General features: G+C 40.7%; 1 protein-coding gene across 3 annotated transcripts in view; it reads right to left on the bottom strand.

The window, feature by feature from the left end:
• Nucleotides 1–808: 808 nt before the first annotated feature.
• Nucleotides 809–21,847, bottom strand: part of KLF3 (Kruppel like factor 3) — a 37,807-nt gene continuing 16,768 nt past the window's right edge. The window contains exons 4-7 of one of the 3 annotated variants that reach the window (XM_017527291.2): nt 13,258–13,747; nt 12,444–12,594; nt 7,419–7,579; nt 809–4,675 (exon numbers count right to left, since the gene is read on the bottom strand). In XM_017527291.2, the coding sequence (XP_017382780.1) occupies nt 4,494–4,675; nt 7,419–7,579; nt 12,444–12,594; nt 13,258–13,747 (984 nt within the window). In that variant the 3' untranslated portion in view covers nt 809–4,493. The remainder of the gene's footprint in view (nt 4,676–7,418; nt 7,580–12,443; nt 12,595–13,257; nt 13,748–21,847) is intronic. The other 2 variants (XM_017527292.2, XM_037738014.1) reach the window with 2 other exon arrangements.

Here is a 21,847-nt window from a genome sequence, read left to right on the forward strand (position 1 = left end):
ATGCCTGTAATTGCAGCACTTTGGGAGGCCAAGGCAAGTGAACCACTTGAGGTCAGGAGTTGAAGACCAGCTTGGCCATCTCTACTAAAAATAGAAAAATTAGATGGGTGCAGTGGCACATGCCTGTAGTCCCAGCTACTCGGGAGGCTGTGGCAGGAGAATCACTTGAACCCAAGAGGCAGAGGTTGCAGTGAGATCACAACACTGCATGCCAGCCTGGGCAACACAGCAAGACTATGTAAAAACAAAAACATGCCAATTCTAAATCCCTATCAGAAATGACTTCTTCATGTGATGCTGGAGACTGCGGCATCCATGGACATGGTTACTATAGGCTTGAAAAATATTTTTATCCAGAATTATTTACTTTATTGCATTATTGTCCTGTTCCTAGTTCCCCACTCCCCAGCATTTTTTGATATTTTACTCTAAAAGTTTGAAGTATTATACATATGCATCTTTTAATACAATACACTGCAAGTTCTTTTTGGAAGTAGGCAGGGGGAGTCATAAACAACAAAAAGTATTTCACGAATGAACTAGGTGAGTTTCTAGATTTTTGCTGGATTGTCTGCTGTTTTATAATTTGAACCTGGAAGACTTCATGTTGGCTATTTTCAGAAAACCAGGGACATAGCTTGAGGGCTGAGTTCATTCCTTCAGTGCCTTTTCCAGTTAGATCTATTTTTCTGTACCTTCATCAACAGTAACTGCCCATCACAGTAAGTAAAGTTCTAAGCGAGGGTTCTTAAATTGCTCTGAGTTTTGTTGTAGTGACCACTGCATATGAAGTCATCACATGATCACATTTAATATTCTGATGGTTTTATTAACAAGTATATAATATATATTGCATACTGTTTATAGTATATGAGGACTGTACAGTACAAATTTATGTTCACAGTTTGACATGACAAAATGTCATTACTGAATTCCCATTGGACTACAGAGTAGAAACGGAGAAGGTACATTAAACATTCACATCTTTAGTAAGAAAGATTACCAAAATGTTTCAGTATCTGCAAGTATACTAATGCATGCTAAAAACCTTTACCCATTCAGTCTTATTAGCTTATAAAATATATTACACTTTATTAAAAATTTCTGCATAGTTTATACAAGTATTAAAGTACTGTAAATGTAATAATCCTGCTATATTTGCAGGTATGGTTTAAGAGATGCTAAGCAGAAAGATTATTTTGACCCTCTAACACTAAGTACATAACAGAAAAAAAGTGCTAGTATTTGTAAAACAATATCGTTGTAGCCCTCGTTTAATGCATGTAAAGATGGCTTTGTAAATGTATTTATTGTTCAGGTGAATTTGCGATCATTTAGCAATTGTTAACCTTGACCAAGAAGAGAATAAAGACAGCTCGGAGCAACTTCATGTATGACAGCAATTCCTTCAAGACAACTGTATATTTTCAAGCCAAATTATTTTAAAACCTTGGATCTTTCAGATTGTCTTTAAAACAATCTAATCAGGAATGATGAGCAGATATACAGTATCAGCAAAATAGTCTTTCAAAAATCCATATTAGTGCAATACTGATAGTGCAGATGGGTGTTTAATAGGATATACATATACATATACAGTTCCCCTGTAATTCTGTTCCAAGGCTCTTGAAACTTCTGTGTATTTAGCATCTCCTTACTTGAATGTAGCTATGCTGCTAACACATTCTCCAAACCAAGCAATTTAGAATGTTAATGCCCATTGATGTAGATTCACAAAACTCTAAAATATGATGGATTCTGATTCTTCTGACTTCTCTAGGATGACACTTGGGTAACAACTGAAGAAACTCTCTAACAAACAGAATTTACATAATACCAACTTCATGTTTACAAATCATTTTCATAAATTTAAAATACTGCGATTGAAATCACCATTGATACTAACATGACACATCATTAAAACATGTTCAAGGGCATCTAATCTTGTATTTGAGGTCTTCCACAATAACAGCTAAAAATGACTAAAAGGCTAAATTTCTCAACTATCATAGTAAAATACAAATATATATATATATAAGAAAAGTTTGGTAAGGGCCAATTGGTAATGAAAGCATATTGACCAGCATGGGAATAGAGAATGGCTGCTCTGGGTTGCTTTTGCTCCACAGTTAAAATGGATCTTTGTTAAATGAACTGTTAACACAATCTAAGTAAGCTGGACAGTAACACAGGAGTCTTTGCCAAGTCTTGCTTAAAATCTTTTGAACAAAATTTAAATATGCCACAGCAAACGCATCAATTCCATGAGATGCCCACGAGGCTATTCACTGAACTCGGGCCCAGAGCCAATCTTAGATCAGTTTTATCCTTTCTCGCCCTTTCCCCGCTTCTCTATGGACTGGAACACACATAAACTGGTTACCTCCATCAAAACAAGGTTTTCCTTGCATTCCATCTTGATTCTTGCGTGTTGTGGAAGAACTATCTCAAGAAATGAACACTCTGCCATGAATTATGACCAAGCATTTACAATACAGACAACATCTACTTTTCAAAGAGCCATTTTATCACTCAATTCATGTCATAGTTGCAAAAGAGAAAAACTTTAGCTTAAAAAAAGACCCCAATTTGCAGTGCTTTAAAAAAAAGAAAATCAAACCCAAGTGCCAAGATAACACATTTCTTTGCATTTCTCAACTACGTGTCTTTATAGCTGGTTCACAGGGCAGATGAGTGGGACCTCTGCACAGTCCCTACAACTTTTATTAACATAGTGCCATCAAAGTAAGCTCCCCACACAATTCACAGGCCTCTGGAATCACTCATTCACAGATGTTTTAAAAATGGCGAAACAATGTATTCCTCCCAGTTAAAGTTGTGTTGGATCCTGAGTTGTGGCTGGGATGAATCTTCAGGATTTCATTCTTCTCTCTTCTCCTCCATTCTTGATGAAGGGGAATTTGGTTATATGCACCCACATTTAATGACTGTTGCTCACTTTCTTCAAATTCATGACCAATGACATTTCTATGTATGAATTATTTTTATTTTAGACTATATGTTCAAAAGCCTGCTTTTGAATAACTTCCCCCAATACATGGTGCTATTTATCTTCAACATAAACACGAGCCATTATTTTCAGTTTCTTCCGACACTGAAATAGTGATAGAAAATCGCCAGCTCTAACAGTAAACTTCTGGGAATTTTTGAGCTACATATATGAATCCCTGATCTGTGGTTTTCTATATTTTTTCATAAATTCCCAAAATAAAGGTATGTGTGCTTCACAACTAGTTATATTTACAAATAGTGTCACTCAGGTCTTAATTAAATCAATATTAAAGCATTAGCAGATGCTTTATGGTATGCGTCATGAATACAAATGACAGTCAATTTGGCACCTTACAGCTCACACAGAAGAGTTTCTGTATAAAAGCTATGTGATTAATTTGATAAGGGAATACAAGTACCACTCAACATTTCCCTGTTTACATAAAAAGGCTCTAAGTAGATTGGGTAAAAGAAGAACCATCCATACTCTTACCCAAAAGATGTCTTACCATTACTGGGCAAATATTCCACGGAGTCCCTACTATCGATGTTTGATGATCTCATGTTAAGGGCATTGTAGGAATGGAGACAGTTGCATGGATAACCCCATTGGTGTATGGCTTTGCAGCAGGGTTCTGCAAAGCTGAGTATGCAGAGCCTGAAGCTCTGGGAATGCTGCGCACAGCTAACCAAATGTTGAAAACACACTGACAACCCCCAGCCCAGGAGGAATTGCCTCTTCTGCTCCCCCTGCTCAGTGGCCCTCTCCTCCGACTCCATGCTATGAAAGCACAGCACCCTTCCCTTGAACTCTACACATCATCCGCCCACATCAAAAGCCTGGGCTCATCTCCCATTGGTGGCAAAGATCTCCATATGAGCCGCAGTCACAAAAGAGGGCAAAGAACTCGATTCAGCTGAAGTCTAAGATGCAGGTTGACAAGATTTGTGAAGGATGACGGAAGAGGCGACTGCGCTAGCCTGAAATATTGCTGTACTTCTTCTAGCTAACCGGTGCAAGGGGCCACCCTTCTTTTCACTGTCAAGCATAAAATATTAGCACAGGGAAGAGGTAAGAATGTCTCTGGCAAGGACTAGCAGTCTGGATACTGTATTTCTAATACATTTACTCTGACATTCTTTTGAGGAATACATGGAGAACTGACAATTGGTTATGTTAGTTTACATGTTCCCTTGTTCTTATTACATTAAACGTATCTATAAGAAGGGTTTGCTTAGCATCCCCAGAAAAAAAAAAAAAAAAAGTGTTCACATTCTTTAGGTCTGACCCGTGGTAAGGAGAGGGAGGATTAGAGAACATCTACTACTGACCATATGGAAGTTTTGGATGATATAAATCCAGAGATTCAGACCAGCTGAATCAAATTAAAATGTACATGTAAAAAATGTGTTAGATAATGGGAGGCAGGAGAGAGAGAGCCAGGTGAGTGGGGAGTCACACTGAGGCAGGACAGGGGCATTCAGACTAGCATGTGGCGTTTCCTATGAAGGGCAAGATGGTCAGAACGGGAGAAGCTGCGGTCACAGTCCGGGCACTGGAAAGGTTTGATTCCAGTGTGTTTTCGGAAATGTCTTGTTAGTTCATCAGACCGAGCAAACTTCCATGTGCATCCTTCCCATGTACATTTGTATGGTTTTTCTCCTGCAAAAGGCAAAATAAAAGAGCTAAATTTTTTGGTAAAGGCAGTAAAGATCTTTGAGCTCATGCTTGATGAATATATTTCCAAGATATGTTCATACATTTGTTCTTCAATAACACAGTGCATTATAAACTACTGCAGGTGAAGCAAGAAAAAAAAAAGGAACTAATATCTTATGTTTCATTGGCTCACTACCGAAAAAACGGGAGGAGAATTTTAAGAGTTCTTAAAACAGAGTCACTGAAATCCATTCGGAGGGACCGCCACATAGTGAATCAACACATGGTGATCTGTATTTGCACATCTTCAAATCTTTTTTTTTTTTTTTTTTTTTTGAGACGGAGTTTCACTCATGTTACCCAGGCTGGAGTGCAATGGCCCGATCTCGGCTCACCGCAACCTCCGCCTCCTGGGTTCAGGCAATTCTCCTGCCTCAGCCTCCTGAGTAGCTGGGATTACAGGCACGCACCACCATGCCCAGCTAATTTTTTGTATTTTTAGTAGAGACGGGGTTTCACCATGTTGACCAGGATGGTCTCGATCTCTTGACCTTGTGATCCACCCGTCTCGGCCTCCCAAAGTGCTGGGATTACAGGCTTGAGCCACACATCTTCAAATCTTAAACCTGCTCGGGAGCTTAGTTATATGCAGTGTTATTCATTTAATGAGATCTCCAAATTGAAAGTTTGTGGGATTTTCTTATACTTCTCAATAGTTTTCTAAAATTATGAAGTCTCTAACAATTGAAGTATCTGTTAGGGATTAACATCTTATGATCTTGTTTAGTCAATAGCAATTATGCATAAGTATAATGCTTTAATTCAGGGGTACTAAAATATACGAATTCCTCCCCATCTGTCTTGAGCCAGGTTTTTACAACCCCCTCCTGTAGGGTACGGATAATTTACAGATGAGGAACAGAAGCTCCCTGTGAGAAAATAATAGGGAGAACCAGGATGCGGGGAGACCTTCACAAATAAAAAGGCTGTTCTGGCAATCTTACACTTTAAATTAGTAATAAGGGTCATGGGTATGACAAATTAACTCCCACTTAACACCCCTTGTTCTCTAGAAGCCTTGAGGGATTACCACTCCTTGGGCATTTCAAGGAGATATTTAGGATTTCTGTTATCTGCTTCCTGGTACAGAATATACACACAAAGAAGCATTTTTTCCTACATCGAAACTGTCACCCAAATATTCAATGTCTTTTTAATTTTAGGCTGGAATCTGGTAACATCTACCTCTCCGGCCCCACTCATGCCCCAACGATGCCCTCAGTAATCATCGACTGGCCTCTCTGTTTGGGCGTTCCTCTAGACACAAGGCTATCACCCTCAGCTCTCTCTGTGGCTGTTAGCTTTCTCTGCCTCCTCCCAGGATTCACTTTAAAACTTCACTTCTGTTTTGCCAGACACTTTCCTTCCCTTTTCTCTTCCAAACCCCAGACTCTTCCTTGTTAAATTTTCTTAGTAGAAGTGATTTGCAAGACTCAGAAGAGCAACCCACACTGTTAAGGAAAATGCACACAGATGTAAACTGCTGTCAAATTAGAATTTCACCTCAAAGAGTCTGAGGTGAGATGAGTCTTACTGTATATACATCACCACCATGAATAGTCAATCAGGCTGTTCAAACAGTTCATTTTAAATTTTTTAAGAGACAAGGCCTCTCTATGTTGCCCAGGCTGGACTTGAACTCCTGGGCTCAAACAATCCTCTTGCCTCAACCTCCCAGGTAGCCAGGACCACAGGTGCACGCTGCTGCACCTGGCTGTTAAAACATTTTTGTATTACTTCCTTAAGATGTTTGACAACCAAAATGTTCAGCACGGAGACCAATTTCATATTTTTCTCAGCTATATAATAACTTTATTATGATCTGGCTGCTCATGCTTATATTCAGTATTAGGCAAGATGGAAGAAATCCTAGAACCAACATGATAGGCAATAGCGGAAGAATTCCTCAATTTTAGATGATACATATTATCCAAATTTCTTCACTTTTCTTTCCTTCAAAGGCAGTCTTCTATCTGAATTGTGTTAAACGGTTGCATTCTTATTATTAGTTTCACTCTGTCGCCAGCCTGGAGTGCGGTGGCACAATGTCAGGTCACTGCAAGCTTCACATCCCGGGTTCAAGCAATTCTGCCTCAGTCTCCCAAGTAGCTGGGACTAAAGGCACCCACCACCACGCCCAGCTAATTTTTATATTTTTAGTTGAGACAGGTTTTCACCATGTTGGCCAGGATGGTCTCGATCTCTTGACTTCATGATCTGCCCACCTGAGTCTCCTAAAGTGCTGGGATTATAGGTGTGAGCCACTGTACCTGGCCCAGTTGCATTAATTTGTGCTGCACAAAGACTGTTCTTCACTCTCAAAAATTTACAGCATATACATGTGAAATAGCTCATATGAAGTCCACATGGTCGTCTGTTAAAGCACTTCCTCTGTTCCAGCAGCGAAGGCTCCAACTCTTTCTCCCTCCTTTGCTAGAGAGCACAGAACTGCAAGTGATTGTGAGCAGCCTTCTTACGGGGATGACTTTGAATCTATTCTAACTTATTACAAAGGGAAATCATTAGCAACTTCTCCATTCTGCACAACTCGTCTGGAGACAACACATCTGGAGACAACTATGATAACTTTCAAGATGCCTGAAAAAACTTTCATCAGAACAACCTTTGTATTCTATTCTAATACATCTTAAGAAGAAAGATAAAGTGACTCTGGTGTTTCTAATACCTGTGTGTGTTCTTCTGTGTGCTTTCAAGTGGGAGCTTTTAGTGTACACTTTGTTGCATCCATCATAATCACATCTGTGTATCCTCCGCTTCCTTTGAGTATCTGGGGATTCCACAGGTAAAGGTCTCTTCCCAGGCTGCACAATGACCGAAGGGTGATTTCTGTGAAAGCCAAGGTTAAAGGCAAAATGTTGAGAGCAGGCTCTTTCTTTTTCATCAGTCTACTAAAAGCATTAACAACACTGGGCAGAAACAAACAAAAAATCCCAACAAAATAAACAAAAAGAAATTAGCTGATCAACCCAAGAAGCACTGCTATATTCATTCAACAAACATTGAGTGGGCACCTACCATGAGCCAGGCACTGTGCTTGGCACCGGGGCACAAAGATGAATAAAAACAGGGTTCCTGCCCTCGAGGAGCTCACACTCTAGGGGGAGACAGACATGGAGATAAGTAATGACAGTCAGAAGGGTTAGGTGCTACTCTAGAGGCAGGCGCCAAGTGCTGGGAGGCTCCTTCCCTCAGTCAACATTTGCCTATTTATAGAATCTTGTGGTTCCAGGCAATGCTGAACACTGTATTTTTCCACAGGCTGCTCTGATTTTCATTATTGTTCACTGGGGAAAAATGGAAAAGATCAAACTCCTAAGTCTCAGGAAACCACATGGTAGAGTATATCTACGTTTTTATCCTTTATGTAATTGGCATTTAATTGGAGTCCCTTAGAGACTGCCAATTCACATGCAATTTTCAAATGCTGGCTCTTCCAAAGGAAAAAAAAAAAGTTGGCATTGCTGTCTTCACAAACTCAAACCTCCACTGTCACTGTGATTCCTGTATGAGGGTGAACTTCAATGCGGCGTGGTCACCCATGACGCTGGCTCACGTGGTGCCAGCTCCCTCATGGGACTGCCATTCTGCCTGCCTGATTTCTCTCACTCCTGAGTTTGCACCTTCCCTGGGTGGATTCCACACCAAACCCTGTTAAAAATCTTATAATCTAAGCTTTCTCTTTTTCCACAAGATAGTGGAGAAAAAAGGGAGCTGAAGGAACTGAGAAAAATCTGTCAAGTTTTCTCAGGCTTCCCCCGCTGATTAATGTAAGTAATTAAAATGTTCTAATCTGCTCATTCACTTTCCTAGTGACTAATTACTTGATACATCACAAGTGTATGTCATTGGCCTCTAACTGTCATGAAAGACTTCTTTCTCTTTCATGTTGAATCTAAAGCTCCTAAAATGTTCCAGATAATGCAGGAATATTTGGCATTAGTGTGTTTGGGGAGAAAAAACATGGGTAAAAAGGAAAAAATAATATGAGAGTAAACACTCTAACTCGTGAGCTTAAAAAAAAAAGGATAAAAAAATTTATCCATAAAAATCAAAAGGGAGTCTCTTGATATAAAACTAGTCTTGGTAAATATTTGAATACACATCCCTTGTCAATAACTTTTTCAAGTATGCTAAGAAGTGACTACAAAAGAATAAAAGGTGTGTTTCTTATGTGATCTTACTTCTCACACTTTATTATGAGCAAAGGGAACTGTCAATTTTGACTCTCACCTTCCTACTCTAATATCTGGAAGCGGGGTAGTGATGGATAAAATAGGCCAAGTTTACATACAAGGAAAAGTGAACATAAAATAGTGAAGAGGGGGAAAAGAACAAGGACTTCAATTATATGTGTATGTGCAAACAAACAGCAGAGCACAGCAAAGTGAGAGGTTTACAGACACAGTTTTTATAAGGCTGAATTATTCTTTAAAATCCTTCAATAAAAAGAAAATAGTTCAGTTTATTTTTAACTTTCGGCTTTAATGCCATCTAATGAAAATGTTTCTTCTCCATTAAAAGAACTTCAGGAAACAAAATGCCAGGGCAGAAATTTCATGATTAACTTGCATGTCTTTGGGATACTGGGAGACTATCTTTCTCAGATAACTTTAGAAATCTCTCCCAATTATTAGATTTTATGGGTTGGGAATCTAATCGTTTCTGTGCAGTAATTCTGACTGCCCTTTCCAGCTGTTTATTTTATATGTAAAGGTGCATCCAAAGGCTGTGAGCTCCAATTTACAAATCCCAGCCCTGTCACTGACAAGTCTCTGTGATCCTGGGCCAAGATCTCACCCTCTCTGTGTCATGGTTTCCTTTCTGTAAACTGGGGATGATGATAATGTTATCTCAGAAGATTCTATCTCAGAACAATGTCTGTTCCCAAGATAAAGCTACTAAATGGTAGCCATGAATATTGAGGTTCAAAATATTCTATTTGTAACTTTGTACCCTATGGTTATTTATTTTCATTAGTTTTTTGAGGATGTCCCCAAACCAGAACACCTCTGCTTGAGCTGTGTCCCTCAAACACTCTGAGCACAGTTAGCTGCTGCATCTCTTAAGAGACTAGTGTTGGTTCAGGCCAAGGCTAGATTAAGAGTGTTGGGATCTCGCACTTTTTGGTCTCCATTCCCATTTTCAAAGAGTAATGGTTTGGGATTATTACAACCAAGAAGTTAGAGAGCTAATACATCTATCTGTCCACTGTTTTGAGCTGACACAGCCTATCTTTAAGGTTGCTACAATTCACATACACAACTCAATAGGGAAATCTGATTCTTATGCTTTTTGTTCTAAATACAGTTTTGTATATTTGGAACAAATAAATCTTTTTGTAAATCTGTAACAAAAGGAATTTGATGTACCTTTGAGTGCCTTTTTAAAGAAACCTAAAGCTGTAACACCACAATCAAGCAAATGGATTTCAAAGCTGTACTTTGAAGCCTGCCTCTGGAAAGGGTTTCCTAAGGCAAATATTACTGGGGCTGCAGTGGTACTAAGTGCCTAGTTTCAAGTGATTCTTTCCTGGCTAGCTGGTTTCCTACGTGGGCTGCTACTGGGCACACTCCAAGACATTACTTAATCACATCTGTGGGAACATTACTTATAAAGAGTACATGTCCCAGCTGTGGCTAATCTGTTGAATTCTTCTGAGATGCAAAATGCATTCTTAGGACAGCGTTAAAATAAGCATATTACTCATTAATCACTAAAAGCCACTGGGCTTGAGATCATCAAAAGAATATTACTTAAAATAAGAAAAAAGTATTTTCTTTTGAGCAGCATTCAAAGCACAAAATATTGCCTTCAAATCTTCTGTAATGTTTTACATTGCAATTTGCAACATGCCAGACTTTGGAATAACACTTTTCCAGTCAACAGATCCCTCCCTATGGAGGCACTTGGCTTTATTTAGTTTTACAGCATCTTTTTCATCACCCATGCACGAACAACTATAAGTGCATGCCCTCTTTTTAGTTATCTTGCTAGAGACATCCCTCAACATAAAGAGGTAATTCCACCTATAAGATGTGTCCATTTTGCTTAGTCATGTTTTCCTTTCACTTGAGTGCATGGGCAGATGCCATGGGTTGGATATGATAAGATGCCAGGAAAAGCCCTGATTTGGAAGCAGGAGATCAAGCCCAGGTTCCCTCAGTTGTTAGCAGTGTGATTACAGGCAAGTTATCTAATGTCTTAGGCAATCAGTTTGCTTTTTGCTCTGACTCCCACAGGCTTGTTGTGGAGGAATGACATAATTGCTGTGAAAACACCTGGGAAGGATTTTTGAGGGAAGAGGGCACTATGTGATTGAGAGAAATAACAGCATACAATTCTATCAGAGACTCTCTCTCCCTACCTGCTCATGCAGCTGGCTGAGAGTCATTCTCTTCTTCATCTATCAGGGAGCACACGACAATCCAAACCAAAAAGGACTATCATTGGATGCAGTGGACAATTAATCCATAAGCTACTATGAAGGTACCTACCCAAGCTGAATATGGATACAAAACTAGGATATATTTAAGAATTTGCATTCCGCTGCAGAGTTAATTGTGAGAGGGACCAGGGCGGAGGAGCTGGAGAAGATAAAAGAGAAAGGTGGGTAGAACATTTATTCAAGTTGGAGGAAAATGATGCAGGAAGACGATGGAAGGGGACCTGGTGGAGTTAACAGTTGCCTTTGTACTAGGAAGCTGGCTGCTGAATCCAATGTTGAACCACCCGTAACACAAGACAATTACAACAACTACAATCAATAATGAAAATAGAAATGAGGGCAGCAAGATTAAGTGAGTAGTCCAAGATCATACATATGGTAAAGAGCGGAGGTGGGATCCTTGTTGGACCCGAACACCATCTTTTTAGCAACTATAAACCCCGCTCTTAGTGTAATCACTGGTAGAGGCCAAGGTTATCTACAGCAGGATCTTACAAATGAGGTTACTGAAACTGTGTGTGGCACTACCACCTTATACCACATTAGACCTATAAGAAACCACCATTCAGGTGGTTGGATGCTGACCAGTACTGCACAGTCTTCCTACTGGATGGCAGTTCTACAGGATACTATACACTCTGTAGGCAGACATGATTAAAAAGACCAGAGAATAGTTCTTTCAATGCTGGACTTTCCTGAGCTACACAGACGACTTTCAGTTGCCACCACTATTTCCAGGACTTGTTCTGGAGCATCTCTTTTGGGCTTGTGGTTGGCCTGCAGATGGTGATTACAGACATTCCCCATAATAGAAACAATATACTAGGTTAGAAGTGACAGCTGGGAGGACTATGTGTGTCCACATGAAAACTTTATATGACCCAGAGAACACCAAATTCCATCTACACAAGGACTGTCATCATGGAAGAACTATGCATACATAGCCTGGAAGAATGGAAAGAAAACAAAAACAATTCGTGTGGTAAGGTGCAAAATCACAGATGACTGATTCAATGAAAACTTGATGTAACTTTTGTCATAATGTTGTCAGTGTTAACAGAGAGCATACTATTTCTGGAGAGATTTTCCCATCTTGGCCAGTGATACCCGGCCAGTGGCGGCCACAGACAATAAGCCATTCCTGGTCATTCACACCACATCAGGTATGTGAAATCTTGTGCTTCCATTCCAGGTTCCAAGATGCATGCTACTATGCAAATGCCGGGTAGACCTAAATATACTTACTCTTGCAACAATGCTTGCGGGGGGGACACTGAGTTCATTAAGGGGGGTGACATTTCTTCAGGATAATAATCTGTCCTCTGTGGTTCGATCCCAGGTTCTATTTTAATTTTTTTCTGTGATATAGGCTTCTCATATGATTCAATTACAGGTACTAAAAAATAAAAATAGAAAAGTCACTCCACTTACCATTTACCAATTTCAGTTTATAAAGGCTTACTGCATAGCTCCTATCTCCTATACAGATATGAGAAATTTATTTGCCTTTGGCAGAATTATAGCAGGAACAAATCTGTGGGAGATTCTTGCTTCTCTTGATCATCATTTTGCCAGTAAGCAGCAAGTACAGGGACCTGGATTCTAAGACACCAGCCCTGAAATGATTCATTCTTACAATTCTGGATTATTTTCTTTTAATCCCATAGTCCTGTCTATGACCAGTTAGTAAACAAAGAGGCTTTTGATTGGCATTAGTTTTCACCATGACCAAAAAGTATTTATTAAATGCCTTTTGTACCTAGAACCATGTTGGCATTCAATAAAGCAACATAAAGTCAAGGTTCTTTCTATCCCCAGGTTGACTCTTATACAGTTAAAGTAATCATGTTATGGTATCAAACAGACAAGCCTGATTGTTGGGATCTCTTCCAGTATCAACACTTAAGGGAAAAAAAAGAAAAAATGAATGCCTTAGGCAGATGAGTATTTCCTTGGAAGAGTTCAACAGCCCTTGCCCTGTGCTTCCTCACCCAGCCTGTCTGGTGAAGCACCAGTATGCTAGGCAAGTGCAGCGGCATGGAGCAGAGGCGGAATTTACCTTGCATGCTACTGCTAGAATTTTCCATCTCTTCTGACAAGGAGACCATGAGAGGCTGCTGGAGGTGACTCGTGTACATAAAGGGGACGGGCTGCACCACCACTGGCTGGATGACAGGCAGGATCCCTGGGCTCCGTATTCCGTGGCGCGAGAGGGCAGCTGCCATCACCGGCGGCATGGACAGTGGCACACCAAAGGGCTGCACGCCTGGAGAAGGGGGTGAGTATTTTTTTATCGGGGGGCTAGAAGAAGGCATGCTCAACCCAGGCGAGGCTCTCCGGTGTGAGGACGGGAACTTCAGAGAGGAGGGCGAATTCCCAGCCGACGAAGGGGGTGAACTTCGCTTGTTCACTGTGAGGTCCACTGGCTCCATCTGTATTCCATGTGACAGGCCTTCTGGGGTCTGAAAGAACTTATCAGGCAAAGGTGTGGAGTAGATGACCCCGTACTTGTTGGGCTTCATGGATTCCATGTAATTAGATGGGTATGACTATAGGATACAAAAAGGAAAACAACGTGTCAACAGCCAAACAAGTGCATTTACTTGAAACATGAATTAAGACAAAAACATGTTAACAAGGCACTTAACAATCCCAAGGGCTTTACAAAGTGGTTTAGATTTCAATATATACTTGACCTTAAAAAAATGCTTAGAGAAGTGGTCTCAACAACATTAAAAATGCTACAAGAGCTGGGTGTGGTGGCTCACGCCTATAATCCCAGCACTTTGGGAGGCTGAGGTGGGCAGATCACCTGATGTTGGGAGTTCAAGACCAGCCTGACCAACATGGTGAAACCCCGTCTCTACTAAAAACACAAAAATTAGCTGGATGTAGTGGAGGGTGCCTATAACCCCAGCTACTTGGGAGGCTCAGGCAGGAGAATCACTTGAACCTGGGAGGCAGACGTTGCGGTGAGCCAAGATCATGCCATTGCATTCCAGCCTGGATGACAAACAAAACAAAACAAACAAACAAACAAAAACCCAAAAAACAAAGAACAAAGAAAATGCTATGAGAGGCGGTCTCATAAACATTAAAACTAAGATCAATGTGGTCACTACTGCACATGAAAAATCTGAAATTTAATCCCAAGAGGATTCCTGTGTCAAACATTAAGGCTGATTGATGCCTGGCAAAATTTTAAGACAGGCGCTAGCACAGGCATGGGGGCCATTATCATTAGGAGTCAGAGCTGGGGTTCACCAAGAACCAGCCAAGCCAAACCAACCTGTTGCTTTTCTGGTGGGGTTTCTTGATGAGCAGGAAATGCTCTCTAGCTTTAGTGTCTAACTTCAGCAGGACATTGATTTCTCAGGATAAGTAACGTCTTTAAACTTCAGCAGGATATTGATTGCTCATCATACTTGTATATAATAAGGAAGAATGGGGCTGCATGACAGACAGTATCTTTCTTTTGAAGGGCTTCAGCAGCTGAACAATCCATGCCTAGGATTGGCCAACAATCCCAGTCAGCATTAACTGTTCTGGTTTCAGCTCTGAAAGTCCCACATCCCATGAAACTCTACAGTCTCAGGCAAACCAGGAGGGGGTCAGTCACCATACACACCTTTGTCCTGAAGGCCACCCTCACTGGGGCAATTATGTCCTTGGCCCTAACTTGCTCAATGTTCTTATTCAGAATCTGAATGAAGCTGTAAACTTGAATGCCAAGTCTGTGGGTGACACAGAACTATAAGAAACAGCCAACGTGCTATGACTTGAATAAGGAAATGTGGTGCTCAGGGTCATTCACACAAGCTGAGGCCCCGTGTTCTCTCCTCTACACACTGCTACCCATTCATCAAATGAGGCTGGGGGACAAACAAGGGAGAGCAGAGGAGACAAGAGAGTGTTTCCTTCCCAAGATCTGATATACAGCTGACCTCATGTATCTTCAAATACCTTTGTCTCTTTAAATATCACGATAACCTAACTTTCATCTGCCAGCTTTACATACAAACCAATCATAATAATTTCACACTATGGGCACTATCTTTGACCATGGAGTTCACCTAAATTACTTCTATTCCTTAACTAACATTTTGTTGTAAATTTTCTTTGTAGAATGCAACATAATTTTTAATTTTTTAAAAAATTAAACAAGATAAACCAACTTCTTCACTCGGCATTTTAGGGAAACTGAAATTCTGCGTGTCAAGCCTGCTTACCTGCAGAAAGTTCTTTGAACTTGAATGGCTGACACTGACAGTGATAAATCAACACATGGCGCTTCTCTTCCAGCTCTAAGATCCTACGTGTTCATGATTTAGAGGCAATACTAACTCGGGATGCAACAAAGAAACCCCCCAATGGCACCTTATAATTAAACACCCTAAATGCGCTATTCATTTCTGGGCCCCCTAAGCCCCTGTAGGGGCCACTATTGTGCTTTATGATTGTGGGGCAGCAATGGTTCTGACGGGGATTCCTACTGAGATCACCCCCTTTCCTCTCTGGGCTCGGTCTGGGTGAATCCCCGGCTGGTCATACATCAGAATCATCTGTGTTTTGAAAATTCCAGATGCCCAGTCCCTGCTCCAGGCCTGCAGAGCGGCACACTATCGAGGAGGGGCCAGGCAGTGAAGCTTCCTATCACATCACTGTGTTTATTTATCTTTATCAGGTCCTCATGGTTAAGATCATGCTTTGTTATCTTCTGTTCTTTCTTTATCCAGACTGTTATAATCTGTGTAACTTCCTAGAACAGGGATTCCTGCAGCGTGCTGCACATCACTTGGGGTGTACCTAACATGCTTTTAGGTGGGGAACACGACGAGCATACCCTAAGTTAAATTGTTATGTGTTTATCTGTATGTGCCAGCAAAAACTGTTACATGTATATTTTGTAGTAGCAGCACCAAGTTTGCCTTTAAATTGATTATGTGAAAAAGCAATTCTGTAAAAGAAGGCAGGAAAAATTATTAACGAAATATTAGGAGTGCAGGCACTATGAGGATATGGCAGACTTGTTAAGGTTGTTCTGAATCCCCACCTTCCAGGAGGCTGTGAGGTTATGGGATAACCTACGCAATGAGCTTAACACACGCTGTCCTAGAAGTCCCTTCTTGTCCCTGCTTATATAAGAAATGCTCACTGTCACGGGCTCTGCCGCTCACAACCAGAGCTTCTCAAACTTTACTGTGCACATCCATTTACCTGGGGCACCTGTTAAAATGCAAATTTTGAATTACTGGGGAGTGGACCAAGGGGCCATAGACTACCTTTTGAATAGCAACAATCTAAATGACAGAGATATAAAACAAAAACACTAAAGGTCTATTTAAAGGAGGGAAAAACAATTTTCTTTTCTCTCTCTTTTTTTTTTTGAGATAGGGTCTCACTGTTTCTCAGGTTGGAGTGCAGTGGTATGATCATAGCTCTCTGCAGCCTCGACCTCCTGGGGTCACATGATTCTCCCACCTCAGCCTCTGGAGTAAGTGGGACTACAGGCATATGACACCATGCCTGGCTAATTTTTGTAGTTTTGTAGAGCCTAGGTTTTGTCCAGGCGGGTCTGGAACTCCTGGGCTCAAGTGATCTGCCCACCTGGGCCTCCCAAAGTTCTAGGATTACAGGCATAAGCCACCACGCCCAGCCAGTTTTCACACTAATGCTGCTTAAAAACAGGAAAATGAAGGATATAAAAATCACAAAACACAAAATGAATAAAAATAGTTTTGAGTTATATATCAAGGATCAAATGAAGAAAAGCTTTTCCACCTTTCTTTAAAGCCAGGCACGCACAGTACCAACACAAGAGGTCCAAAACATAGCAACATTAAGTATTAAACAGATTTAAATTTAAATATTAAGATAGGTATTATTAAAAGAGGCACAAGGTTCATTAACAACAACAAAAATACACTATAAATCATGTACATTAGAGAGTTTCAGGGAGTAAATATAGGAGGGAGAAGGATTTCCCCTAGTCCTAAAGTCTAATGTGCTTCATATAATTCTCCAAAGGGCAATGGTTCTGGTATTAGAAAAAAAAAAACCTTTAGGAAGTGGGAGGCAGCATTTCTTCTATTGACCAAAATGTAGCTTCTCCCTTATGTTCAATCCAATTCTTCCAAGACCTCCCTATGACCTAGATTTTAATGCCAATAGTTATTGGCAGCTAAATGGGAAGCAAAATGAGGACACAGTTTTATGGCTGTCATTGCTGGATTTTTCTATGCATGGGGCGAGTTTTGGAAGAGAAGGAATTTAGAACCTCCAGATTTGCAAATTTAGTAATATTCTCAGGTTTCTCAAGCCATTAAGACAGAAAAAGCCACACGTAAAGCTAAGTTTTACCAGTTTGCTGATATGTCTGTTCTCATGTGAATGCCCTCACTCCCTCTATTAGATGTGCGATTATTATAAGTCATAAGACTAACTGTGGGGAGACAGATTTGCACACAGACACCCAACTCTGGGTAGATAATTAACTGTTTCCAGCCCAAGGCCTCACAAAAGGGTGACGAAATGTGGCCCCTCAAACAGTTTATCTTATCTGGTGGGTAGAGCACACAAGCTTCCAACAATCCGGTGCGGTGTGGGGACTGACACCGGGTGTGATCAGGGTGTGTGCCCTGGGCAGGTACAACCTGGTAACAGTCTTCCCCTCTGCTCCAGACCGTTCCCATGTTCTATCAAAGCAATGCACACAAGCACGGCTGTACTGGCCCCAAATCCAAATCAGAGACAAGTGTTGATGAAGCAGAAAATGCGCCTCTGGCCATGGACGGACCTCCAGTGCCCTCTGTGCACGCTGCTTAGCCCCAGAGGCCCTGTGTCCTGGAACAGAGCAGTCCAAAGACAAGACACAGACATGGGCTTTGCCCTTCCCAACTCTGGCCCCCACTGGGGATCGCAAGGGCTTAAAACACAAGGGCTGGGTCAGGCACAGTGGCTCACACTTACAACTCCAGCACTTGGAGAGGCTGAGGTAGGAGAACTTAAGGCCAGAAGTCTGAGACCAGCCTAGACAATAGAGCGAGACCCCGTCTCTACAGAAAAGGCAGGAGGATTGCTTAAGGCCAGGAGTTTGAGACCAGTCTGGGCAACATAGTGAGACTCCATCTCTACAGAAAAAACAAAATGTAGCGGGGTATGTGTGCTTGCTTGTAGTCCCCAGCTACTTTGGAGGCTGAGGCAGGAGGATTGCTTGAGCCCAGTGATCTCACCACTGTACTCTAGCCTGGGCAACAGAGCAATACCTTGTCTCAAACCAAAACAAAACCAAACAAAACCACCAATCTGCTATAAGGAAAAGTTCTTTCTGTCTGTAACACGCACTCAGATGTTCATACGCCCAGTGTACATTTACTGACTGACTGCTGCTTCTCATTGCAGTGTGAGGTGATGAGGGCCGGGCATAGGTGCTCAATTAATACTTGATGAATGTGGAGTAAATTAACACACTCTCTTAGCAGGGTTTTTAGTACTGACAAGGTAAAGAAAAATATACCAATTATTTTGAACTTTGAGAAAATGATTTTAATTGCGACAGGGAAAGAGGTACAAGGTTTAGATAATTTCCCAAAACTCTATCACTTTATGCTGAGGTGATAATTGCATATGTTTCTTGTTTTTTTAGGAATAGTTTTGGTGAGTTTTCCACTGTAAGAGTTTCAGTGGATGAAGTGGCTGAAACGTGGATGAAATCTCTATTTCACTATTCATCAACATGAAAAAAAGTGAATGTCCATGACAGGGCAAGTCAAAGGAATCTTCATCCAAGAGAGGGTTCCAGGCACAGGAAGGCGTGGTGCATGTATAAACACACTCTGGAAAGAGCAAACAGCATGCACCCCCGTGAAAACAGAGGTAGAAAGCTCTCTTTCTATTAGGCTTGAAAGCGCCATGAACAGTTTCTGTTAGAACACCACAGAGGAAACTACTCATTTGACAAACTTTCCTATCTATAAGGAGTCTGTTAGATGACAGAATATTATTAATCCCATCTCCAAAAGTAATCTTTCTACAGGAATAGAAGAGTACTTTTTGTTTTATTTTTAGAATTTGTTTTCTTGCTAACTTCCTGAATTAAATCCTTTAATTTTCAATCTTTTGGGAAACGGTAAAAAAAAAACCAATTTATGTACATGTGCATTTTTTTACACCAGTTTCATATTTTGTAATTTTTCAAAAAAACCCCACAAAACTGGAAGTTCAGGTTGCTGCTGGTGATTTGCCAACACTGGGTGGACAGTGAGTAGCAGAGATTTAGGGCACAGACTTGGGGAGGCAAAGTCTACTCTGTTCCTCATTCTTGCAAATTTTAATAGGGTGACCCCAAGCCTCACAGCACAAGGCTTAGTGGAGAACAGTATGAGGACTTATATTTGGTTATGAGGGAAATGACACGTAGCAAAAGACCAAATGAGCAGATTGCTTCTGCTGTGCTTACTGTCCTTCTAGGGGCGGGGAAAGGGGGAGAAATAAGTTATCATAAAATATTTTTATTCATATGTAGAAATTAAAAATATTTTTTCAATGTCCTATTGTGCCTTAATGTTTACAACATTGACTTGAATAACCAAAGACTTTGATCTTCAGGTCAAAGACTGAATTTAAAAAAAAAAAAAAAAGGAATAATAAATTAGGTTCAATATACTTCACCTATGAAGGCAGAAAAGATGAAATTTGAAGATTTAAGAGTAGGAACAAAAGCTTTTTAATTTTTTAGAAGTAAAATCATTTTAACACCCCACTCTTCAAATGTTTCTGTTAACTGAGGTTGCACTGAATTAAGAAAAAAATACTTCCTGCTAAAAAAAGTTAAAGCCAAAAAAAGAAAAACAAAAAAACACCTTCGTTTTAAGGACTGACAGTAACTTTTGGTGAAACTCAATTCTCAAAATGTCAGTTGCAGCTGAAATCTAGCACATAAAGGAGAAAAAGATCATTAATTGCAAAAACACTTCTACATATTTTAACTTCGTGTATTAACATGTTACAACAATACAAGTTTAACAGTTACTTCAAATTCATTTTACTCTACATTTTTTTCGGTTAAGTGCATTTCCTTGCACTTAATTATACATATCACACCAATTTATCAATGTGGATCTTCCTTTTAGCTCTCTATTGGACTCTTGAGCCTGATTTTCATGCTTGATTAAAAGCACTGGAAGTACACTGAACAGTAAAATGCATCACTGATGGCTCTGCACCATTTGTAAAATGAATCATATTCTCCAGTGCTAAAAACCTATTCCTATTTCAAGAATATAATTAATGGGGAAATTTTATACCTTCATTTTCCTCTAATGTGATCATGCAGTAATGGCGGGGAGCAGGATTTGATGAATATAATGACAGTACCGTGTAACATTCGAAGTAATTTAGTTCTGGCCAGGCTCGGTGGCTCATGCCTGTAATCCCAGCACTTTGGGAGGCTGAGGCAGGTGGATCACCTGAGGTCAGGAGTTCAAGACCAGCCTGGACAACATGATGAAACCCTGTCTCTAATGAAAATACAAAAATTAGCTGGGCATGGTGGTGGGCACCTCAGCTACTAGGGAGGCTGAGGCAGGAGAATCACCTGAACCCTGGAGATGGAGGTTGCAGTGAGATCACACCACTGCACTTCAGCCTGGGCGGCAGATCAAGACTCCATCTCAAAAAAAAAAAAAAAGAATAATTTAGTTTTTTGATTAACAAAATCCTTACTGCTCAGTTGCTACCATATTCAGATACTCGGCTATTCAGTTATCAGGCTGGAATGTAAATGTTATTTCCTTAAAGCCCCTCTGACTTAACTCCCATTATAGATACTGGTAAACACTTCACTGGCTTAGTAATATCCATGGCAACTCAGCTCCAAGGGCCTCGAAGTGACCCCCGTGTCTTGTATAAACATTTTTGGCAGGAACCTCCAGAGCCAATGCATAAGGATGATCTAATTTTGTAAGCGTGTTATTACCAACCTTCAGATACACAACTCAGGCCAAGCTTTCCCCTTGTGAATATTTTCCAAGCCCGTGGAAGAAAAGAGCAAGACAGAGTGGGGGCGTTGCCTTGTTATTCAATATTCACTCAAGCAGATCTCTCAAGTTGAAACCACTCCCGTCTCTGAAGTCAAGACACCTTTTTCTGTCACCATGTCTCCCCTCCACGGCACTGATGTTGGACCTACAGAAACCTTGCTAGTCCCTGGTGACCTAAAAGCAGCTAATGGCCCGGCTCACAGGAGGGGCTGGCTTAGCGCTAAGGTGCTGAAAAGGACAATGAACTTGATTCCCACACAGCCAGACTCTTCCAAGTAAATGAGATTCTGTCCTCACTGCCAAGTTCTTTCTCTCGCTGGCTTCCCTCAGTCATCTCTCATATAGTCACAGCTCCATATGGCTGTTGTCATTCGTTTCAAGCAAATCATTCTATTCTTAATATATTTTTACACACAAAAGGGCTGAGGAATTTTTGTAAACTTACTTCTGTCCCGAGAGGATTTGCCTATGGCCTAAGTCCTACGCTGATCATATCTTACGGGGACGCCAGGCACAGGTCTTAGGAAGCACAGACCACATTTATTAAAGGACCCATAGCAGCTAGGACAGTATTTCCCTCACTCACACTTAGGGATGTTGAGAAAAAGT

This window comes from Cebus imitator, unplaced genomic scaffold (assembly GCF_001604975.1).
Source record: "Cebus imitator isolate Cc_AM_T3 unplaced genomic scaffold, Cebus_imitator-1.0 Scaffold47, whole genome shotgun sequence".
NCBI classification, from domain to species: Eukaryota; Metazoa; Chordata; class Mammalia; order Primates; family Cebidae; genus Cebus; species Cebus imitator.